The sequence below is a fragment of the Scyliorhinus canicula genome, chromosome 11 (assembly GCF_902713615.1).
Source record: "Scyliorhinus canicula chromosome 11, sScyCan1.1, whole genome shotgun sequence".
Classification (NCBI taxonomy): Eukaryota; Metazoa; Chordata; class Chondrichthyes; order Carcharhiniformes; family Scyliorhinidae; genus Scyliorhinus; species Scyliorhinus canicula.
In genome coordinates this window covers 123,958,560-123,982,575 of record NC_052156.1, presented here as the reverse complement: position 1 = coordinate 123,982,575, position 24,016 = coordinate 123,958,560, and the positions used below count along the sequence as shown (strand labels likewise).

Sequence of the window (24,016 nt, the reverse complement as noted above, 5' to 3'; positions counted from 1 at the left end):
CAGATTTGGAAATTCTTCTTGCATTTTTGTTGTTCTCAATTTGACTGAGACTTATCAGCTCTATTCTCTCTACAGATGTCCTTCAGATTGGTACTGAACAAGTCTTATCAGATATCCATCTTACCTATTTAAAGTCATGTAATTGTCCAAGATTTTTACTCCTACTTCAATCTTGAATGAATGCCAGTAATGGATAAATCGGGAGGGGAGGGGGCTTGGCCTTTTTGAGTGGAATTTGGAGTATGATAAACAAAAGCATAATTGCAATCATTTCTATTATTTATTTCGCATAACAATAAAAGTGAGTCAAGTTATCAAGTTGAGGCCTAATTTTAATTCTGTTCTGTCCAAGAATGATGGGATATATTCGGGTTAATACTTGGACATGCAATAGAAGAAAAAAATGTGGGTGTAATTGAATACCCATAACGGATTCCATCTTAATTTCTTCTACTTAAATTAAATTGCTGCAGTATAACCATGCAATCATGCAACCTAACTTTCCTCTATGCATGCCATCAAGCTAATGCTTAATTTCCAGACAAAGATGAAAATCTATCCTATCCTGTGAATATAGATGGATATTAAATGGAGTTGCGACTTTTAAAAAGCTTTGAATGATTTTAAACTGTATATATGAATCGTCTCATGACTGAAAAATTAAAGACCACACATAAATTAACTACAGGTATTCAGTGGAGATATGGGGAGTGGTGACGGCAGAGTGGTGATGAACACACGTTTTACTTTGGTCGGGAAAGTAACCCAAGAAAAGCCATAGATGTACAAGAGCCAATGTTTCTCAAGCTCAGTACCTACCAAAAAGTACTTCCATACCTAGAATTTGCAAGTTATTGTTTCCAAACCTACTATTGTTAAATGTAAAGAATACAAGTTTGATTTCATAAAACAGACTGCTCATGTCGGTTAACAGTAAACCTAGCACCAGTTTTACAGTCAGTAGCCTGCAATACAAATGACAAGATTAACAAATACAGTTCTGTAACACAGTTCCAACAAGTTTACATCTCATGTTAAGCAAATAAAAAAAAATGCACAGCTCAACCTCCTGCAATGAGGGAAATATACCATCGACAAGTGGAACTAATAAATCACATTTACAGAATAAGAGTTTATGCAGCAAGCCCAAATAAAACACACAGGTAAAATACACTTAAGTTTCAACTGATCGTAATGTTCATGGACTGCTCCTCAAACACCATGAATCCCAAAATACAGAAAAGTGAATAGTAAAAAGTTGAGGTCCAATGAATAAATGCAGTTTTCACAGCGAGGAGCTGCTGCAGATATTTTAAGTTCTTCACCCAATCTAAAATGGATTTTATTGGATTCTTCCTTTAGTCATTAAACCAAACTGTTTATTTTCAGTCTTTGCAAACTATATCTTGCGGTTGGCATCATATATAAAAGTAAAATGTACCTTTTTTGAAAAAAGACATGTTTTGATTCTCACTTAACAGAAAAATACTAAACAATTTTATATTCCTGTTCACATTTATCTTTAAAATCAGGGCACAAATTAAAATTTACAGCGAATTTTAAAAATCTAGTGACACTGCAATTATTTCGTAAAAATACAATGTATAAATTTAGCTTCAAATGATATTTAATAAGTTCATATATAATTGGCTGGCTTTGCAGCACAGTAATTATATAAAGCATTATTGAAATGCTGTAAGTGATGAGCAGACTATGCTATGCAGTCAACATACAAAGATACAATACAAAAAAACACTACAAACCAGATTATGTGTGCTCCCTTTTTATTAACCTTCCCCACTCAAGGAGAATGTGATACTGTAGTACCTGCTGAAGTTAGGTTATTGAACAGCAGTTTTCGCAAAATGCCAGAGTAAAATGGCCCATACACCTGAATGTTGTATTTAATTATACAAACATACTGGGATCCAATCTCCTCTAGTTCAGCTTGAATGGGTGCAAGACCTCCTGGAACAACCGAAACCTTCTGCAGATTTGAAATGCTGAGCAAATTTCTTATGTACTGTTCGATCCGGTTATCTGAAAATTAATTTACACATTCACCTTGAATATCATTGGACTACAGAAAGTTGTACCATATTAAAAATCAAGTCTGAGCCACAGTTTGCATCTATTGACCATGAACAGTTTAACATCAAGTACAATAGCTATTATGCGAAATAAGCACGTTTACATAGCCTGAATTTTACACATGTCAGGTGCACATGGCAGGTGGGAATGGAAACGGTCACATTTTCTGCTTCTGCCCAAGACTGACCAAAAAACACAATATCATGCTAGCTGGCTAACTAAGGACCTGCCATTGTGAATGCCCAGATATAGGTGCAGCGATGCTGGTGGGAGTGTGGCTGGTGCAGGATTCAATGGGGACCCAGTGGGAGGTTTAAAAGCTGGCCATGTCAGACCACAGAAAACATCAGAGGAGGTTCAGTGAGCTCTCCAGAATCTATGGCAGCAACTTCTGGGGTTACACCAGGTGGAAGGGCAATGCAGATCGATATTCAGACCCCAGTTTTCTGATGATTTTCTGTGCACTTTCATCGAGAGCAGGATACAAGTATGCTGCAAGATGGCAAGAGAAGGCCACCCCACCAAACCAAGAAGGCCTGGGCAGAGGTTGTTTCCAAGATCAGTGGGAATTATGTAATGTGCTGCATATGGATACTATGCCAGAAAAGGTTCAAATGATCTTTTGCACTCGGCAAGCGTGAGTACCGAGTTGGCACGGTCTACTGTGGAGAAGTCTGGAACAGTGGCCGTCCTGAGCGGCACTCAGGTGTAGCAATCAAGAGGTACAGAACACACATCTGCCCATGCATAAACTGGGAGAGAAAATCGGAAGTGCAAAGTATAAAGATATTGGGAACATGGTTTGTGGGGGCGCAGTTTGTGGTGTGAAAACATGACATGGTGTTGCATGTGAGGGTTGAATAATAGATGGATATTTGCACTTATAGGGGAAGAGAAACCATTATAATGCTGAACGCTCAGCAACTGGTGATGAGGTGCCCAACCTTGTAATCCTTACCAGTAATGAAATAGGTGCCCTGGACATCAAATGCGAGCAAGAAGAAAGGTCCTTAGGTCACGAAGAGGCAGGCATTTTGGAGGAAGGCAGAAGACCAATGGTCAGAAGCAGGACAGGTGGAGAGTGAAAAGAATATATATGTTTGTCTCATCCCACATAAGGACTTCTGAAACAAAGAATCCCCAGTTGTTCAGCAATCACAAATTCTCTGTGATGACATTGATATTGGTTGAATTTGGCGGCCTAGCAGTGTGTGCTCAGTGTGCCAGCATTGGGAAACCGATTGGAGATCAGGACCACGCTGAGCTTCAAGCAGATTATAAGCCTCTGGAGTCGTCCATCGGCAGATGCTGGATGTCCAGTGGATGCGTGAGGCAATCTGGTGGAGATTGTAGAGGGGACTACGTGCTATTGTCTCTGTCATGGAGGAGTCCATGGGGGCATGAGCACTGTGTTGACCCTGAGCACTGAGTGCACACCCTCCTCCATTGAGAGAGTGGTGACTCTCCTGGAGAGGCAGTTTCAGGACATAATCAGGGGTTGCCAGTCCTTGAGTGTTCTATGTGTTCCATGGATGAAGAGCTCATCAATGCCTTGTGTGAAACTATCGGGGCAGTAAACATGGCATTGTATTGTCTTAAATATTTGTGAAGGAGCTAGTGCCCTTAAGATCAGAAGGAAGGCCAGGCTTGGCAGTCTAGCTGAATCAAGGCCTCCCTTGTGTCCCTGCATCCTTGAAGGTCCCTCGTGTCTAACTCCTCGTGCCTGTATGGGCTCCCATCAGAGATATCATTGGGTTCTTTCTCTGAGGCCTCAGTGTCCTCCTGGTTGAGTGGTTTCCCCTGCCTTGCAAGAGCTAAGATTATGGAGAGCATAATCCCCCCCCCCCCCCCCCCCCCCCTGTCTGCTGACGATTAATTCTCCGCAAAGAAGTCGACGAGCGGTTACCACCTCCGGGTGAACCCCAACAGTGACCCTCTCCAGGCGAACGTGATTTTCTCCAAACCGAGAAAACTAGCCATGTCCGATAGCCAGGTCTCCGACTTTGGGGGCTTTGAGTCCCTCCATTCTAATAGTATCCGTCTCCAGGCTACCAGGGAAGCAAAGGCCAGAAAGTCTGCCTCTTTCTCCTCCTGGATTCCCGGGTCTTCTGACAACCTGTAAATCGCCACCCCTGGACTCAGCGCCACCCTTGTTTTTAACACCGTGGACATGACATCCGCAAACCCTGCCAAAACCCCCTAAGCTTTGGACATGTCAGAAACATGTGGACATGGTTCGCCGATCCTCCCGCACATTTTGCGCACCTGTCCTCCACCCCAAAGAATCTGCTCATCCGGGCCACTGTCATGTGAGCCCGGTGAACAACCTTAAATTGTATCAGGCTGAACCTGGCACATGTTGCGGGCGTGTTGACTCTACTCAACGCGTCTGCTCATAGACCACCTCCTTACCTCCCAGCTCCTCCTCCCATTTGCGCTTCAGCTCCTCGGTCTGCATTTCCTCCAAGCCCATGAGCTCCTTATAAATTTCCGAGATACTCCCTTCTCCTACCCACCCTCTGGAAACTATCCTGTCCTGAATCCCCCTTAGCGGTAGGAGCGGGAAGGTTGACACCTGTTTACGAAGGAAGTCCCGCACCTGCAGATACCTGAATTTGTTTCCGCTCACCAACCCAAACTTTTCCTCCAACGCCCTCATACTCAGAAAGCTCCCCTCTATGAACATATCCCCCATCCATCCGCTCTCCGTCATAACCAGAACCCCCATCCATACACCCCAGGGCAAACCGGTGATTATCACAGATTTGGGACCAGACCGATGCTCCCACTGTTCCCACTTGCCTTCTCCATTGGCCCCAAACTCTCAGGGCCGCCGCCACCACCGTGCCGACGTGAACAGCAGAGGCGCAGTTACCAACGCCCCCAGACTGGTGCCCTTACATTAAGCCGCCTCCATACACACCCACGCCGACCCCTCCCCTACCACCCACTTCCTGATCATGGCTATATTAGCCGCCCAGTAATAGTTGCTAAAATTTGGCAGCGCCAGCTCGCTCTCTCCCCACTCCGCTCAAGCATTACCTTCCTTACTCGCGGGGTCTTGCCCGCCCAGACGAAGCCCATGATCACTCTGTTGACCCGCTTAAAAAAGGACCGCGGAATAAAGATGGGGAGACACTGAAATACAAATAGGAATCTCGGGAGGACCGTCATCTTCACCGTTTGCACCCTCCCAGCCAGAGAAAACGGAAGCGCGTCCCATCTCTGAAAATCGTCCTTCATTTGGTCCACTAGCCAGGCCAGATTCAATTTATGCAGCCGGTCCCAATCCCACGCCACTTGGATGCCTAGGTACCTAAAGCTTCCCTCTACTAACCTAAATAGCACAAACGTATAGAATCCGAGTCTGGCGCACTATCTGTCCATTCATGGAATGATACCCCTTCCGATTGACAAAGGGCCTGGCTGGCCAGCTGGCACCTTGATGGCCACATAGGTGAAATCGTTGGCACCCGGAAACGGGAAACCCTGCAAAGCCTCATTCAGCCTGGCTGGCTTGGTGCATCCTGAAACTGATGAACATCGTTACCTGCCTGAGTCAGTCACCAGCTTTATAAAGCTATGCACAGCTGACTAGGAAACACCACAAAGGTCACCCACTGACTCCTGGAACATCCAGAGGCACAAATGTTAAGGACTACAGTGACCAGAGCTGTAGACATTGGCTGCCCACCCATAGAGGTGGAAGCTATCTCCTGCCATCCATTCGACATGTTTGGTTTCCCTCGAGAAGCCTCCTCTGGCACTGGACCATTTGTTTAATCAAGTCTGCACCAACCTCTAAAAGATCACCCTAGTCAAGTCCACTCCTCCACCCTATTCCCATAGCCCCACCAAACCTGCACATCTTTGGATTGTGGGAGGAAACTGGAGTATCCGGAAGACATAGAAACATAGAAAATAGGAGCAGAAAGAGGCGATATGGCCCTGCGAGCCTGCTCCTCCAGTCATTATGGTCATGGCTGATCATCCAACACAACAGCTTAATTCCTCCTTCTCCCATATCCTTTGATCCCCTTTGCCCCCAAGTGTTATATCTAACTGCTTCATGAAAACACAATGTTTTGGCCTGAACTACTTCCTGTGGTAACAAATTACACAGGCTCACCAATCTCTGGGTGCAGAAATTTCTCTTCATCTCTGTCCTAAATGGTCTACCTCGTATCCTTAGACTATGACCCCTGGTTCCGGACACACCCACCATTGGGAACATCGTTCTTGCATCTATCCTGTCTAGTAGTCCTGTTAGAATTTTATAGGTTCAATGAGATCCCCCCCCCATTCTTCTGAACTCCAGCGAATACAATCTTTTAATCAATCTCTCCTCATACGCCCATCCTGCCATCCCAGGAATCAATTTGGTAAACCTTTGCTACACTACCTCTAGAGCAAGAACATCCTTTCTCAGATAAGTAGATCAAAACTGCACACAGTACTCCAGGTCTAGACTCGCCAAGGCCCTGTATAATTGCAACAAGACATCCCTGCTCCTGTACTTGAATCCTCTTGCTATGAAGACCATCATACCATTTACCTTCTTTACCACCTGCTGTACCTGCATTCAGTGACTGCTGTACAAAGATACCCAGGTTGCACATTCCACTCTACTAATTTATGGCCATTCAAATAATAGTCTGTCTTCCCGTTTTTGCTACCTTGCGTTTATCCAAATTATACTGCATCTGCCATCCATTTACCCACCTATTCAACTTATCCAAATCACATTGAAGGATCTCTGCATTCTTCTCACATCTCACCATCACACAACGCTGTCTCATCTGCAAATCTGGCAATATTACATTTTGTTCCCTTGTCTAAATCATTAATATATATTGTGAATAGCTAAGGTCCCAGCACGGAACCCACTGGTCACCATCTGCCAATTGAAGAAAGAGCTGTTAATTCCTACTCTTCGTTTCCTGTCTGCCAACCAGTTTTCTATTTCCCCAAGACCATTTTTCTATTAATATTGATTTCCTTCAGTTCCCCAACATTTCTGATATCTTATTTTGTGTCCTAATTTGTGAAGACAGAACCAAAAGTATGTTTTTAGTTGCTCACCTATTTCTTTTCCCCCTATTATAAATTCCACTGTTTCTGACCGAAAAGTCCAACATTTGTTTTCACCAATCTTTTTTCTTCACGTACCGATATAAACTTCTACAGTTAGTTTTTATGCTCCCTGCAAGCTTACTCTTTTTAGCCTTCTTAATCAATCCGTTGGTCCTCCTTTGATGAATTCTAAACTGCTCCCAATCCTCAGACCTGTTGTTTTTCTCGGCCAATTTGTATGCTTCTTCCTTGGATCAAATGCTTCCCTTGAAAGCCATGGATTGGCCACCTTTCCAGTTTTGCTTTTGGGCCAGACAGGAATAAACACTTGTTGCAGTTTCCTCATACACTCCTTGAATGCTTGCCATTGCATATCCACAGTCAACCCCCTTAAGTAACATTTCCCAATCGATCATACCCATAGTCTCATCATAGTTTCCTCTATTAAGATTCAGGATCTTAGTCTCAGAATCAACTACTTCGGTCTCCATCTTGATGAAAAATTCTATCATATTACGGTCGCTCATCCACAAGGAATCTCGCACAACTAGATTGCCAAGGATTCCGTTCTCACTAAACAGTACCCAGTCTAGGATGCCCCATTCTATAGTTGGTTCTTCAACGTATTGGTCCAGAAAACCATCCTGTATACACTCCAGGAATTTTTCCTCTTCTGTATTGTGACTAATTTGATTTGCCCAACCTATATGCAGATTAAAATCACCCAAAATTACAGATGTTCCTTTATCGCACAAGTCTCTAATTTCCTGTTTACTGTATTCCCGGCATTACTGCTACAGTTTTGGGTCCATATACAATGCATGTTTTTTGCCACTGTGTGTTTCTCAGCTCGACCCATGCAGGTTCCACATTGTCGGAGCTAATATCCTTCCTTACTATTGCATTAATTTCTTATTTAACCAGCAATGCAACTGCACTGCCTTTTCCTTCATGCCTGTCCTTCCTAAATACTGAATACTCCTGGATGTTTAGTTCCCATCCCTGGCCACCCAAAGCCATGCCTCTGTAATCTCAATTTTCTAATTTCCAATAGTGTAAATGCTCATTGGATGGCAAGGTTTGGATTCATGGAATTATTACAGCTAATCCCCCTTTTTTGCATTTCACAAGTTTGGCTATCGCAAATGGTACCCATCCTATTAGGAGGTTTAGACACTGCATGAGATTCAAGTATCCATTTTGAACAGGTCTATGGGGTTGGAGTCATAGAAGTCAATCAATTTGAATTGTTGTAACTTTCTCATTGAGTGTCAAACTTGGCACTGCACTGTCTCCACCATTTGCACCCAATTTACCATGAGGAAACACCTAGAATACCAGGACAACGGTGCTAATCTATTTCCCGATTATTTTGGGCAACTGAAGCTGCTGTTCACACCTTGCTGAAGTTATGATTTACTGTCATCTGACAAGTCCCTAAAGAACAAAAGGGTTAAGAATGAAATTGTTCTAATGTCAAAAGTTTGTTTGAAATTTATCTTTCCCGATTTCAAAAATGTGTTTGCTTAGTTATCATGTCCACTTTTAACTAAACTCTTGAGCTGGGGAATAAAATGTTCCAGAAAAATCTTCACATTTATACCAGATAATTGAGCAAAAATTTAAACACACAAGCAAAGCTATTTTTTTAGTACTTACTGATCAGGGTACGAACGGGATTGCTCTCTTCCGCAATGCTGCAGATCTGTCCTGTGAGGTTTGTCTGATTTTCGTTATTAAGCACAGGGTAACCCCTTTCAGTCAAGGATTGATTTATTTCAGAACAAACCTTTACACTTATGGTCTTAAGTGTTTCTTCAATATTAAAAGTTCTTCACAGTATAACCAACAAAAAAAAAAAAAAGAATAGTCAGGTTAGTATTTGATAAATGATAGAGTGAGCCAGACCACAATGTAGTCTTCAGTCAAAAATCTACAAAGAGCAGAAAATAACTGGAGCAGAGCAAGCCAATGTAATTCATTTTATACTGATGCATTTTGTCCTTATTTTCATATAATACTTATTTGATTTTTAAAAAAATATTCACAAAACTTGCAAGCAATTTGGAAGGCAAGTCTAAAAATCTGGTTAAAGCATAGTTTCTTTATCTGAGCTGAGGAGACAAGAGTTACAAAAACTGAGTGCTACTAAGCTACCATTGCCAAGAAGGTGCAACTACATTATGACAGGTTTACATAGGCTGTTTCCATTATAAACGCAATGCCTTGCAGCATTTAAAATGATAATGGTTAAGAAGTGCATTTGAAAAAATAAAGACCACAGAAAGCCCAAGGGAAGCCTTCTGTAAATCAGTTTCAGCATCACATACTATGTTAAATGCTATGTGCTGTTTTACCCTTCAGGATTCTCTCACTCCATGGAGTCTAAATTTCAACTCCACTACACAGAATTATAGATGTATCCTCAGTTATCAAATTCAACACTTCTTCCCCCATAAATTTGTACTGGAAATAGTACATACTGTATTTAATCGAGATTTTTTAAAATAATATAATAATCTTTAATTGTCACAAGTAGGCTTACATTAACACTGCAATGTAGTTACTGTGAAAAGCCCCTCGTTGCATTCGATTTTATTGCAAGACCAGATCTCTGTTTTACAGATCCTTTTTCCAATTGTTACATTTCAGTTGACTTTAGTCATACCAAATATTTAAAGCAGGCTAGGGCCATTTTTTCCAATATTTCATAATGTTAAGTGCCATTTAAGAGGCAAAATTCAGATTAGATAATTTCCAAACAGCGTGATGGTTCAGTTTGTTGGAAGACAACATACTGAGGCACAGCAGCAAGGGAAATTAAACCTGCACATCCCTGAACTGGGATCCCACCTATTCTGTAACAACAGGGACATGAACAAGCAGTTAATGGGAATAAAGCTATTCCCTCACCACTGCTGTGCACCTCGCAACAGACATTGCAAAAATAGACAAGGGTAGCATAGTGATTAGCACAATTGCTTCACAGCTCCAAAGTCCCAGGTTCGATTCCCGGCTTGGGTCACTCTCTGTGCGGAGTTTGCACGTTCTCCCAGTGTGTGCGTGGTTTTCCTCCGGGTGCTCCGGTTTCCTCCCACAGTCCAAAGATGTGCAGGTTAGGTGGAATGGCCATGCTAAATTGCCGTTAGTGTCCAAAATTGCCCTTAGTGTTGGGTGGAGTTACTGGGTTATGGGGATAGGGTGGAGGTGTGCGGTTGGGAAGGGTGCTCTTTCCAAGAGCCGGTGCAGACTCGATGGGCTGAATGGCCTCCTTCTGCACTGTAAATTCTATGAAAATAACCAGTTGACACCTGAAAATAGTTGTTCAACCCAGAATGATGAGAAAATCAAATTTGTCACAGTTCCTTATTTTTCAATCTCAATAGTTGCATCATTTTTTTCTTCACAAAGCATGTTTGTGTGATCCGGAATGCAGTACCTGAAAGGGTGCTGCAAGTAGATTAAATGGTAAAACTCAAAGAGAATTGGATAAATACTTGCAAAGGAAATAGTTTAGAAAGCTATGGAGACAGAGCTATGGAGAGCGAGGCTAATTGAACAGCTCTACCAATGGGGTGGCACAGGCAGATGGCTGAATGGCCTCCCTCTTATGAAGTATTATCTTATGATTTGTTCCCTGGACTGTTTTTCAAGTTTACGTGATTTGCATTCAGAAGTTTAAAAAGTTGCAAATAACAAAGGCAATTATTTTTTTAAATAAATTTAGAGTACCCAATTATGTTTTCCAATTAAGGGACAGTTTAGCATGGCCAATCCACCTACCCTGCACATCTTTGGGTTGTGGGGGTGAAACCCACGCAAACACGGGGAGAATGTGCAAACTCCACACAGACAGTGACCCAGGGCCGGGATTCGAACCCGTGTCCTCAGCGCCGTATGCAGCAATGCCAACCACTGTGCCGCCCAAACAAAGGCAATTAATAGGGTAAAAATAATTATTAAAACTTTCATTTATGTAGTATTTTTCTCGAATCTAGGGCACTGCAGAGTATTCTACAGCTAACAAAGTACTTTTAAAATTGTAGTCACTATTGTAATGTAGGAACTTCAGCAGCCAATTTGTGCTCAGCAGGATCCCACAAACAGCAAACATGGCTTAGATAGTTTGTTGTTGGTTGAGGGATAAACATTGGTCAGGACACCAAGAATAACTCCCCTGATCTTCAAAATGCTGCCAAGTGAACCCGAGAGATGGCAGGTCACGCCTCAGTTTCATGCCAAAGTCTCAGAAGTGGGACTTGAACCCACAACTGTCTGACTCAAGAGGCAAGAGTGCAATCAACTGAGCCATGGCTGAAACATTCTTTATGTCTACGGTCAGAGATTCTTTTTAAGTTTTGTAAAATTATACAGAGAGATAAATTATACAAAGAAAAAACAAACAGGAGAGTTTTCAGCATGCTTAAAAGATCGCTATTGGGGCAGCATGGTGGCGCAGTGGGTTAGCCCTGCTGCCTCACGGCTCCGAGGTCCCAGGTTCAATCCCAGCTCTGGGTCACTGTCCGTGTAGAGTTTGCACATTCTCCCCGTGTTTGCATGGGTTTCGCCCCCACAACCCAAAGATGTGCAAGGTAGGTGGATTGAACACGCTAAATTGCCCCTTAATTGGAAAAAAAATGAATTGGCTACACTAAATTTATTTTTAAAAGATAGCTATTAAAGTGGATTTAATTTGTCTAAAATGCAGGGCTATCTAGATGACCAGAGTCAATGTCTTCTTCGGCAGTCCCTCAGGATCAAGGATGGCACTCTGGTACTACACCGGTTCAATGGGTTCGGAGATGGGTGATAATGCGCAATCTGCAGACTGACACACGTGGAACAGGTGTTGTTTGAAGGGTTGGGTACGTGCACTGTTTGGAGGTTTGTGCGCTCCCTGTGAAGCCTCGACTCTGCCTCTGCGCTTTCATGGCAAAGTCTCTTGGATGTGTTCGGTGCCTTCCCGAATGTGTCTTCGCCATTTTGGTTTGTCACATGCCAAGGTCTCCAGCGAGGCGTGGGTATGCTTCAGGAATGCTTCGAGTCATCCTGGTGTGACCGGGTTCTGAGTGGAGCAGTCGCTTCAGGAGTCTAGTGTCAGGCATAAGATTGACCTGTAGCACCCAGCACAGCTGGTTTTGAGTAATTAGCACCTTGATGCTGGTCAAGTTGACTTGGAAGAGGATGCTGTTGTTAGATTGCCTTTCTTGCCATCAAACTTCTTGCAAAAACACTGCTGATTCAACTTGTCCGGTGATTTGGGGTGCCTGCTGTAGATCATCAAAGACTCCGAAGCAAGTAGGAGCGTGGGGACTTCAGAGAACACAGATCTTCAGAATGCTGATGGCATTTCTGTGCACGCTTACACAGAAAATGAACTTCAGTCAAGCCAGGCTGGGGACTCGCGATTTTTGGGGTTGGGGTGGAGCCGGGAGTGCAGGAGGCGAAAGAGGCCGGTGTGCTGGCTTTTACGTCCCTAGTAGTCCGGCGGAGGATCTTGCTCCTCAGTGGAAGGATGCGTGACCCCCAAGCGTGGAGACCTGGATCAATGACATGGCGGATTTATCAAGCTGGAGAAGGTCAAATTTGCCCTGAGGGTCGGTACAAGGGTTCTTTAGGCGGTGGCAACCTTTCCTTGACTTTCTGGCTCAGCGATAGGGTACTGAGTCAGCAGCAGCAGCAACCCGGGGGGGGGGGGGGAACGTTGACTATGTTTGATTATTTAATTTTAATTTAATTTATTTTTAAGTTCTCTTGTTGTTTACTGGGTTTGGGGGGGGGGGGGGGGGGTGATACATGTATTGATACGGTCTTGGGGGTGTTACAGTTATTATGGTGTTTTATTGTTGCTTTTCATTCTGTAAAAAATTTCAATAAAAATTATTTTAAAAAAAAAGAAAATGAACTTCAGGTCATAGTCAACCTCTTCTCAGAAACATTTGAGAAAACAGGCCTTTTGCTAAACACCCTGAAAAGTTCCTTTTCCAACCAGCTCCCACAGCAAAACACCTCCCTCCATTGATTAAGATCAACAGTGAGATTCTGGAAAATATGGACCATTTTCTGTAACTTGGGAGCCTTCTCTTCAAATTCTCACATGAAAGACTATGTTCATCATTTTGTGATAACTGAGAAAATAAAAGTATTAATCTTTATTATTGTCACAAGTAGGCTTACATTAACACTGCAATTAAGTTATTACGAAAATCCCCTAGTCGCCACACTCTCGTGCCCGTTCGGGTATACAAAGGGAGAATTTAGTATGTTAAATTTGCCTAACAAGCACGTCTTTCGGGACTTGTGGGAGGAAATCGGAGCACCCGGCGGAAACCCATACAGACACGGAGAGAACGTGCAGACTCCGCACAGACAGTGACCCAAGTGGGAATCAAACCCAGGACTCTGCCGCTGCGAAGCAACAGTGCTAACCACTGTGCTACCGTGCCACCTAAAGTACCAAGATCTCAAACTCTAACCTCTGGTCATACAGCAGTGATGACCAGATGACACAATTTGAACAAAAACCTGGTATTTATGGACATTTAATGATCTAACAGCTTGCTCACGATTGCAAAATACAATTGCCCCTGTTCCTAAACTCCGTACAGTGCAGGAGAAGGCCATTCAGCTCATCTAGTCTGCACCACTCCTCTGAAAGAGCACTCGACCTAGGCCCACTCCTCTGCCCTATCCCCGTGACCCTGCACATTGATCATGGCCAATCCACCTAACCTGCAATATTTGGACTGTGGGTGGAAACCCACAGAGACACGGGGAGAACGTGCAAATTCTGCACAGACAGTCACAATGGAGACAAACCCAGGTCCCTGGTGCTGTGAGGCAGCAGTGCTAACTACTTTGCCATCATGCTACCTAAAATTCATAGTTTTTAAATTATTAATGAATGATTGCCTTCAATCATCTGGCATATTTTCTATCTAATATACAATAATACTTTGCCTTAGGGGCCATCAAACAAGCCTATATTATGCTACAGATATCCACCCACATGTAATTTCAACAGAAGAATGGTCAAGCTTCAGAATCCCGAATTATTAGCCACAGAAACGTTGGGCATGGCGGTCAACTATAACGCATTCAATGCAACCGTAGCTAAGATTAGCTAGCTAGTAGCAGACTAGATAATATACTTGGAATGACCCTGTTCTGTCGCTCCATAATCATATGATACATATAATCAATGGAGCTACAAGAACACCTCTGAATGATTGTTATCAGATGTATTTTGGTATGCCCAAGACATGTATAAATTTAGAATAATGCTTTATTTGAAAAAACATTTTTATAAAAAATGCACCATGGCAAACTACATCTTTTTGTGTTAATGTAAGCCTACTTGTGACACTAATAAAGATTATTACTATTTTTCTTTAATATTTAATATTCTGGATGTTATGATTCACATTTCAAAATCATTGACTAGGCCTCAGCCAGAGTATTGTGTCCAATTCTGTGCACCATACACTTTGGGAAATATGTCAGGGCCTTGGAGAGGCTGAAGAGATTTACGAGAAAGGCACAAGAGAGGAGGTATTTCAGGTATATGGAGAGAGACTGGAAAAATTGTAGAATCCGAGCAGGAGAGACAACAGGAACACATGGTAGGGTGGAAATTAACAACTGGTTTATTAGGGTATGAACAATCACGAAAACTACTACCCCTCTCCCCGAAGGACCACCCTCCCTGACCTGTACCCAGGTCAGGGCTTTTATGCAGAATAGTTTCCCATTGTAAGGGGGAAATCAAATGGAGCACAGTCCTTGGCCCCCAAAGGGGTCCTAACAGAAATGAAGATTGTTCTTGAAGCGGTGTTAAGAGGGGTTTTAACGGTAATAGGAAAAAATTATGAGGGGATTTTAATAGGGGAATTTGCTCTTTGCCAAGAGAGTTGGTAATCAAATTGGTATGCTCAGAAATACCTTACTTCAAGTAATGGAAGCAGATTAAATATAAACATTATGAACAGAATTGGATATACACTTGCAAGAAATTTGCACAATTATGGGAAAACAGTCGGGAAGTAGGAGTACCTCTTCAAAGAGTGTGATGGATTGAATGGATTCCTGCTATGCTTTACGATTCAATGAAAGTGAAAGCCTTTTGGAATGTAACGTTTACTCAAGGGATAGTCCAGTGATATAATACATCAAACTGTTATTTTTATTGAAAGCACTGCATTTGAATTATGTTTTCCTCAGACAGCTATGCAATTTTACACTAAACTGCTCACTCCAGCCAGATTTCTTGCGTTTGGGATTTTAAAAAATAAATCAAGAAACTGAAAATCTAAATACTGTAACTAGCCATGTCAGAATTTTAACTCAATAGTGCATAAGCTTTAACCTGGTACGTGCCACCAATTGATCAAGGCACACCCTTCATTTTAGTAGCTCAGTGAATTCAAAAACACTTACTACAATAGTATGAAGGAAAATAAAAATAAAATCAAACTTACTTGCCATGCATGCCCTCAAGCAAAACCACAATAACTCGCTTTAATTTGTCAGCAAACTCAGGTAAGCCTGAAATGGTTGCCCCCACCATGTTGTAGATGATCAGCATTATATAGGCCACAAGTCTTTGCAGGTTTAGGTTTTGTTGCAGTTCTTGGAGACGTGATCGATCAGTCATCAGAGTCTAAAAACAAGTCAAATGTAGTTTGAAAGTCATGAGCTTGAATGTTTTGTTGCAATTAGTTTCAACGGCTTTGTGATCCGACAAAAGATACTCTCCCAATACAGGACCTTTATTCCATATATCCATGAACTGCATTTTAGCTCAAGTCTGAATATTGTTGGTGAGCACATGTCTTCAAACTTATTTTATCCGTCCCACTTCCTGATCTTACCAGTCCATTCACTACCTTCTGAACTTTTGTCACTTGAACCAGCTAAATGGCTATGCACAAGCTTCTGATTTTTCCTTCCTTTGGTATACATGACAATTGAACTTCCTGAGCGTTCAAGTGAGATACTTTTTTGGGGTTTTTTTTTCTACATTTAAAGTACCAAATTCTCCCCCCACCCAATTAAGGGACAATTTAGCGTGGCCAATCAGCAAATGTACCCTGTACCTCTTTGGGTTGTGGGGGTGAGACCCACGCAGACACGGAGAGAATGTGCAAACTCCACACGGACAGTGACCCGGGGCCGGGACCGAACCTGGGTCCTCAGCACCGTGAGGCAGCAATGCTAAACCACTGCACCACCTTGCCGCCCCTTCAGTTGAGATACTTCTGGAGTGATGCAGGAATGTTTTTTTCCATCTCCTTTGGATACTTCTTCATATTGTTCCAATCCATACATGGATACTATTTTATATTGTTACAATCCATATATAGACCATTAATAATCAAAGACAAAATCTAAACATCCAGCAATTAACTAATTGAACTATATCACAAGATTTAACATTTGTGGGTCCACCCTGCTCTGACAGATTTTGCATTTATATATACACAATAGAATGTGTTTTTGTTTAAAAGAGAAATTAAACAAAGAAAGCACTACTAACTTAATATACTGTATAAAGGCTTATGCTACAAATCCAGTTCTACTTTTACTCCCCAGCACAAATGTTCCCTTGTCTTACAAAAGCTTGAAAGTTCAATCACTGATACGAGGACCAACCCAAAAAGTATGCCACAGCCCTCTGTAATTTGCTTGAATTCGCCTTAGGTTTTCAGCTATTCCTTGAGGTACCAATTACATGAGGATCCTTCAATTACCTTTTAGATGAACAATCTTTCCAGTTTTCTATAAAGACCTCATGACTGTGAACTGTTCAGCTCCTTCTCCTAGCATTGGACCTATATAGAATGTTTTATCAGTCTGTTCCAACAGCTTATTCTAAGCTAACTATTTAAGCTGACAGCTTCCTGCCACAAAACTTCACAAGGACAACTATAGATTTCTTCCAAGCTGCAAACTAGAGCAAATATTTCAGCTATTCCTCACAAAACTCAAACTGAGCTGCCTGTTTCTGTCAGCAAACGCACACAGATAAATTAAACAAAGAAACCTTCCACCCCCTCCATTGTGATGTGACATGCTCTCAAATAGAAAAGTAAACAACAAGTAACAAGAATTCAAGCAAATTGCAGAGGACTGTGGCATCCCAGGCCCAAAGCAATCATTCCAGATTAAGCAGTGTTTCACTTGCACCTCTTTCAATCTGGTCTATTGCATTCGCTGCTCCCAATGTGGTCTCCTTTATATCGGAGAGACCAAACGCAGACTGGGTGATCGCTTTGCTGAACATCTTCGGTCTGTGCACATTCAGGACCCTGACCTTTCTGTTGCTTGCCATTTTAACACAAGACCCTGCTCCCATGCCCACATGCCTGTCCTTGGCCTGCTGCAATGTTCCAATGAAGCTCAATGCAAACTGAAGGAACAACATCTCATCTTCCAGTTAGGCACACTACAGCCTTCAGGTCTCAACATCGAATTCAACAACTTCAGATGATCAGATCTAACCCACCTTGACCCATTTGTTTACATCCCATTTCATTTTAACTGTATTTTACCATTTTGTTCTTCTTGTCTTTCTTTATACATATTTATATGTAACACCCCCATCTTATCCACCTTTCCTTACCCTTTCTCCCCTTTGCTTCCCCTTCCCCTCCCCCCACATCTACATCTGTCACAGTTTACCCTCTGATGTTTGTTTCTCCACTGTTTGGCCTTTCACACCTTTTGTTCTCTTTGGGGACTGCCATTCGCACTCTTTCCCCATGGTTTCTGTGGCTATTAGCACTCATTTTCCTTTGGTTTCTGTGGCTATGACTCATTTTTTATTCTCACTCCACAGTATAAATATTTCCCACTTTCTCTGTCTTATAGCTTTGACAAAGGGTCATCTGGACTCGAAACGTGAGCTCTTTTCTCTCCCTAGAGATGCTGCCAGATCTGATGAGATTTTCTAGCATTTTCTCTGTTTTCAGATTCTAGCATCCACAATAATTTGCTTTTAATCAGATCCCAGCATCCGCAGTAATTTGCTTTTAGTAACTTTATCTTTCATGCTACTCTTTATTTCTATAACCCATATAAATCATTTATATTGCTAGTGGCATTTTATGAGCCTCTCTCAAAGAACTGTTGGACCTGTTAACAACCTGCCTTGTTTAAAATCTGTTTTAGCTTCTTTTGATCTGGGAACTACATTCATAATTTAAGCCCAAGGACAGACCTCCTGGCTCTATTATGTTCAGATAGAAAACCTCTTAATGTTTATTGCGTTCACAACTCTACCCATGGCTATTATGTGGTAGATGAGGAAACCAGGCCACAGAGTGAGGTTTGTCTCACTAATCATGAACTTTTAAAAAATTGTGCAAATGAGGGGGAAGAGCTACTGACCTCAAAAGCCGAGACCACCTCCAGTAACACCTTCAGAATTTAAAAAACTAAAAGATTTATTAAAAAATGTTTTTAAAACTTTCAGCACACATGATTAAACACACACAACACACAGACACATCTGAACAGCAGTGTATTCAAAGCTGTCTTTTCCACTGATGGAGCCCTACAATACAATCCACAGGGGTCCTCGCTAATCATTTGCCAGCTGCTCCTTACCCAACCAGGTGCTGCAACACGGAGAGGGTGGGGGGGGGGGGGGGGGGGGGGGGGGTGGAGATCCTCGAGGATGGGCATGGCCAGATGAGGTCAGGACAAGCTCATTGCCACTAGATTCATGGAAGGTGATGAGGACATCCAATGAAGACACCCCATTATTTTCACACAGCACCTCAGAGAATTTCACTACAGTAATGCCTGACTGATGGAAGCATATGTACCCTCTGGGATAAGACTCCTATTATGGAGACCCAACAGAAGCTCATCATCCCTACATTGCAGGAGGATGATGATGACTTTCTGTGGGGACAGTGCATAGAACCTCACAGAGCTTATGTGAATGTCTGACCCCTTTCTGGCTGACAGCAGCTTGCTTCTTCTCAACGACCAGGGTCATACCATGTCGATGCAGCGAGGAAAATGTAACCTCTACTGATCCTTTGTCAGCTGAACCTTTGAGACCCACACCGTCACCAGAAGCTGAGGCTGATGTGATGGAGGGGGGGGGGGGGGGGGGGGGGGGGGTTGGTTGCAGCCACATCTCAAAAGTATAGGGAGAACACAGAGAAAGTGACGCCTACCCATTACATTCTGCCAGGCATTATAATTCCCACCATGGTACAGACAGGACTGATGTGTTCAGTCATACTGAAGAAATACTAACAATAAATATGCTGTGAAGGCTGAACAAAGCACAGGGAGGTAGCTCTACTGAGAACCTTGCTTTTACCTTGTGCAGGAAACACGGAGCAGAGAAAGGGTAAAACATTATGTACAAGCGATTAAAACCGTTGCCAACGCTATGCAACTACAAGTTCTTGGCGCATCCCCAACATCCACAGCGGAGGTGGAGACAGCCTGCTGACTGATGCACCCAGTTATATGCGATAACCTTGGCGGGCAGAGACCAGAGAGGTTCTTGCCTGCTTTTGTGGTCCTGCTGTGTGCTCGTGCCACCCTCCTTTGATTATGGAGCTGGAACTGAAGCAGTACAGGAAGAGGGGATTCAGCCAAGTGGGACACTCCAGGAGTCATCCAGGGTGTGCACCAGCTGATCCTCTCCCCTGTGAATGCCCAAGGGCCCTGGCAGCCTGCATGTGAGAGAGAGAGAGAGAGAGAGAGAGAGAGAGAGAGGCAGCTAGAGTGAGCTTGAGAAGCCCCTACCCCCCTCCCAGATTTGACGCAGACACTGGTGAATACCAGCAAGTACCTCTGCCATGGAGTGCAGCTCCTGTAGCAGTGCAGGACAGACTCTTGATCAAGGTCTGTACAGCAGCCACCACACCAGAGCCAAAGAAGAACCAAGCAATGTGCCTCAATGACTATTGTCCGGTGGCCTTCACATCGATGGTAATGAAGTGCTTCGAGAGGTTGGTCGTGAAACACATCATACTCCCAGAATGCCCAGATCCACTGCAATTCGCATACCGCTGCAACCGGTCCACATCAGACACCATCTCCCTGGCCCTACACTCATCCCTGGAACATCATGACAACAAGGACTCCTACATCAGACTCCTATTTATTGACTACAGTTCCGCCTTCAACACCAGCCAAGCTCATATCAAAGCACCAAGACCTAGTACTTGGCTCCTCACTCTGCAACTGGATCCTTGACTCCTGACCCATAGACCACAATCAGTACGAATAATCAACACCTCCTCCACAATAGTCCTCAGTACTGGGGCCCCACAAGGCTGCATACTTAGCCCCCTACTATACTCCCTATACACACATAACTGCGTGGCAAAATTTGGCTCCAACTCCATCTATACATTTGCTGATGACACGGCCATAGTGAGTCGGATCTCTAACAACCATGAGTCAGAATACAGGAGGGAGATAAAGAACCTAGTAGAGTGGTGTAATGACAACAATTTCTCCTTCAATGTCAGAAAAACTAAAGAGCCGGTCATTGACTTCAGGAAGCAAAACATTGTACACACCCCGTCTGCATCAATGGTGGAGATGGTTGACAGCTTCAAATTCCTAGGTGTGCACATCACCAACAATCCCTTCTGGTCCACCCACGTTGATGCTACAACCAAGAAAGCACAACAGAGACTATATTTCCTCAGGAAACTAAGGAAATTCAGCATTGATTCTTACCAACGTTTACAAGTGGACCACAGAAAGCGTCCTATCTGGCTGCATCATAGCCTGGTATGATAACTGCTCAGCACAAGACTGGAAGAAACTACAGAGAGTTGTGAACACAGCCCAGTCCACACGAACCCACTTCCCATCCATTGAGTCTGTCAACACCTCCTGCTGCCTTGGGAAAGCGGGCAGCATAATCAAAGACCCCTCCCACCTGGCTTGCTTACTCACTCTTCCAACATCTTGCATCGGGCAGGATATCCAAAAGTCTGAGAATACGCACTAACAAATTCAAAAACAGCTTCTTGCCCACTGTTACCAGACTCCTAAATGACCCTTTTATGGACTGATCTGGGCCAGGATTCTCCCCTACCCGGCGGGGCGGGAGGGTCCCGGCGTAGTGCCAACCACTCCGGCGTCGGGCCTCCCCAAAGGTGCGGAGAAGGGCTAGGCCCGCGCCGGAGTGGTTGGCGCCATGCCGACTGGGTCCAAAACCGGCGCCAACGGCCATTGAAGCCCGCCGTCGGGGCTGGCCGAAAGGCCTTCGCCGGTTCACGCATGCGCCGGTGCGTCAGCGGCCGCTAACGTCACCACCGGCGCATGCGAGGTAGTGGGGTTTTCTCTTCCGCCTCCGCCATGGTGGAAGCCGTGGCAGAAGAAAAAGAGTGCCCCCATGGCACAGGCCCGCCTGCCGATCGGTGGGCCCCGATCGCGGGCCTGGCCACCGCCATGGGGGCACCCCCCGAGATCCGATCGCCCCACGCCCCCCCCCCCCCCCGAGATCCGATCGCCCCACGCCCCCCCCCCCCCCCCAGGACCCCGGGACCCACTCGCGCCGCCACCAGAGGTGGTTGAAACCACGGCGGCGGGATTGGCCTCTCAGCGCGGGACTTTGGCCCATCGCGGGCCGGAGAATCGTCGCGGGAGGCACGCCGATCGGCGCAGCGTGATTCCCGCCCCCGCCAATTCCCGGGTGGCGAAGAATTCCAGCCACGACAGGGGGGGATTTACGCTGGCCCCGGGCGATTCTCCGACCCTACGGGGGGTCGGAGAATTTCGTCCCTGATCTCTACAGAATAGTACTGCATTCCTGTATGTTTTACCGGTGCCTTGGTCTACGTATTCACGTTGCGTATTTTATGTTTGCCCTATTATGTATTTCCTTTTCATGTACGGAATGATCTGTTTGAGCTGCACGCAGAACAATACTTTTCATTGTACCTCGGTACACATGACAATAAACCAATCCAATGCTCAGAGTGTCAGCACCCTTGTGTGATACACTCACCAGATTGTGGTCCCAAGGCTACTCCAGAACTAGGTCCAATTGAGATGTGTGCATCTGTGCTGGTGAAGGCTGTGGGTGAGAGCTGTGGTGATTGCTGGCCCTTGTCGGAGAGTCTAGGACCAAAGGGCATAATCTCAAAGTAAGGGGTCACCCATTTAAGACAGATGAGGAGAGTGTAGTCAATCCGTGGAATTCTTTACCACAGAAAGCTGTAGAGGCTGGGTCGTTAAGTTTGTTCAAGGCTGAGAGAGACATTTTTAACCAGTAAGGGAATCAAGGGTTATGGGGATATGGCAGGAAAGTGAAGTGGAGAATTATCACATCAAATTAGTCATGATCGCATTGAATGGTAGAACAGACTCAATGGACCAAATGGCCTATGTCTGCCCCTAGGTCTTATAGTTCTTCTATTTCAGGATCTGGGAATTGCTGTTTTGTGCTGACATCAGGTTCTACAGTCCAGGACCTGGCTCGTGGGCCCCCTCAGCTGCTTCCCAAATGTGCCTTCGAAAGAAAGGTCATTAGTGTATGGCAGGAGCCTGAAAAATAGGAGACCTATGACTGCAATGCTGGATCATCACTTGGTTAAGCACTGCCAATCTCACCATTAGCACAGCAACGGTCCACATCCTCACTGGCCAGCAGAATTGCTCTCTCCTCAGTGAGGACTTTAAGTTCTGCAATCCCTCTACCTTTTTGGTCTCCGTCTCTGTTGTAAGCCAGCTTGTCCTGCATCAAGACAGGTGGAGAGAGTATGAGCAGGACGCGTACCGGGACAGATGATCAGAATGCCTGAAATGTGTAGATGGTGAATGGACCAGGGAGTTGAAGAGAACACATCCTGCAGGGGAGATGAAGATGTGTGGGAGAGCTAGTGGTGGTGTCCCTTGAGCTGGCATTGAGTGAGGTCCCTGTAGAAGTGTGATAGGTGTGTGAGTTTGAGAGTTGTAAGTGATAAGAGTGACTTATCCTGAATGAATGGAGATCATTCTATGAAAGCGGCTAAATAGAATCCCTATAGTGCAGAAGGAACCCTATGAAGGAACCCAAGAGCACCCTACATAGGGCCCATCCCCTAGCCCTATCCCTGTAACCTCATCCAACCTTTCAACACTCAAGGGGAAATTTAGAATGGCAAATCCACCTAACCTGCACACCTTTGAACTTTGAGAGGAACCAGAACACCCAAAGGAAACCCAGGCAGACACAGAGTGAAAGTGCAAACGCCACAGATACCCGAGGTCAGAATCGGACCAGGTCCCTGCTACTGTGAGGCAAAAGTGCTAACCACTGTCATCTTACCCAAAATTGGACGTTGCCAATTTCTGAGACTATTCTGCCTTAACTTTCCCACTTATCTCACAAGTAAATAGGTTGCAAGTTTTTAGTTCCAACCTATTTACTTGCAACTCACCATAACCCCTTATTACAAATGCATTAACTCCATACCTTTAATCTTTTATCTCTTAGCCCTCACAGAGAACCTGTCTCTACCAACCTTCCCTGTTTAATTAATCTTGGGCACGCACATATACACCTTTGTTTACCTATAGAATACCAACATTATCCCAAAAAACACATTTCTCATCACATGAACCTGTAAAATAAACACAGATTAGTTTTTAAACAGTGATTAACTCCAAACTTGCATTTACTTCAGGATGCTCATTGGTTTACCAATCAGATGCCCCCATTTACCTACAGTCAAAACTTTAATTCCTAAAACTAAAAAACATATTTTCAAAAACATCTAAATTATGAACTAGATAGTCACAATATTTCCAAATTACTACAAGGACCTGGAAGAAGTTCATCTCAGCCTCATTAAGAATGACAAGTGAAGCAATATATTCATAT

The 24,016-nt window shown here is 44.0% G+C and overlaps 1 protein-coding gene across 8 annotated transcripts in view; it reads right to left on the bottom strand.

The window, feature by feature from the left end:
• Positions 1-1,310: 1,310 nt before the first annotated feature.
• Positions 1,311-24,016, bottom strand: part of tcp11l2 (t-complex 11, testis-specific-like 2) — an 82,511-nt gene continuing 59,805 nt past the window's right edge. For 5 of the 8 annotated variants that reach the window (XM_038811288.1, XM_038811291.1, XM_038811292.1 and 2 more), the window contains exons 9-11: positions 15,642-15,823; positions 8,824-8,996; positions 1,802-2,040 (exon numbers count right to left, since the gene is read on the bottom strand). In XM_038811288.1, the coding sequence (XP_038667216.1) occupies positions 1,802-2,040; positions 8,824-8,996; positions 15,642-15,823 (594 nt within the window). Of the gene's footprint in view, positions 2,041-8,823; positions 9,011-15,641; positions 15,824-24,016 lie in introns of those variants that run through there. The other 3 variants (XM_038811290.1, XR_005462293.1, XM_038811293.1) reach the window with 3 other exon arrangements.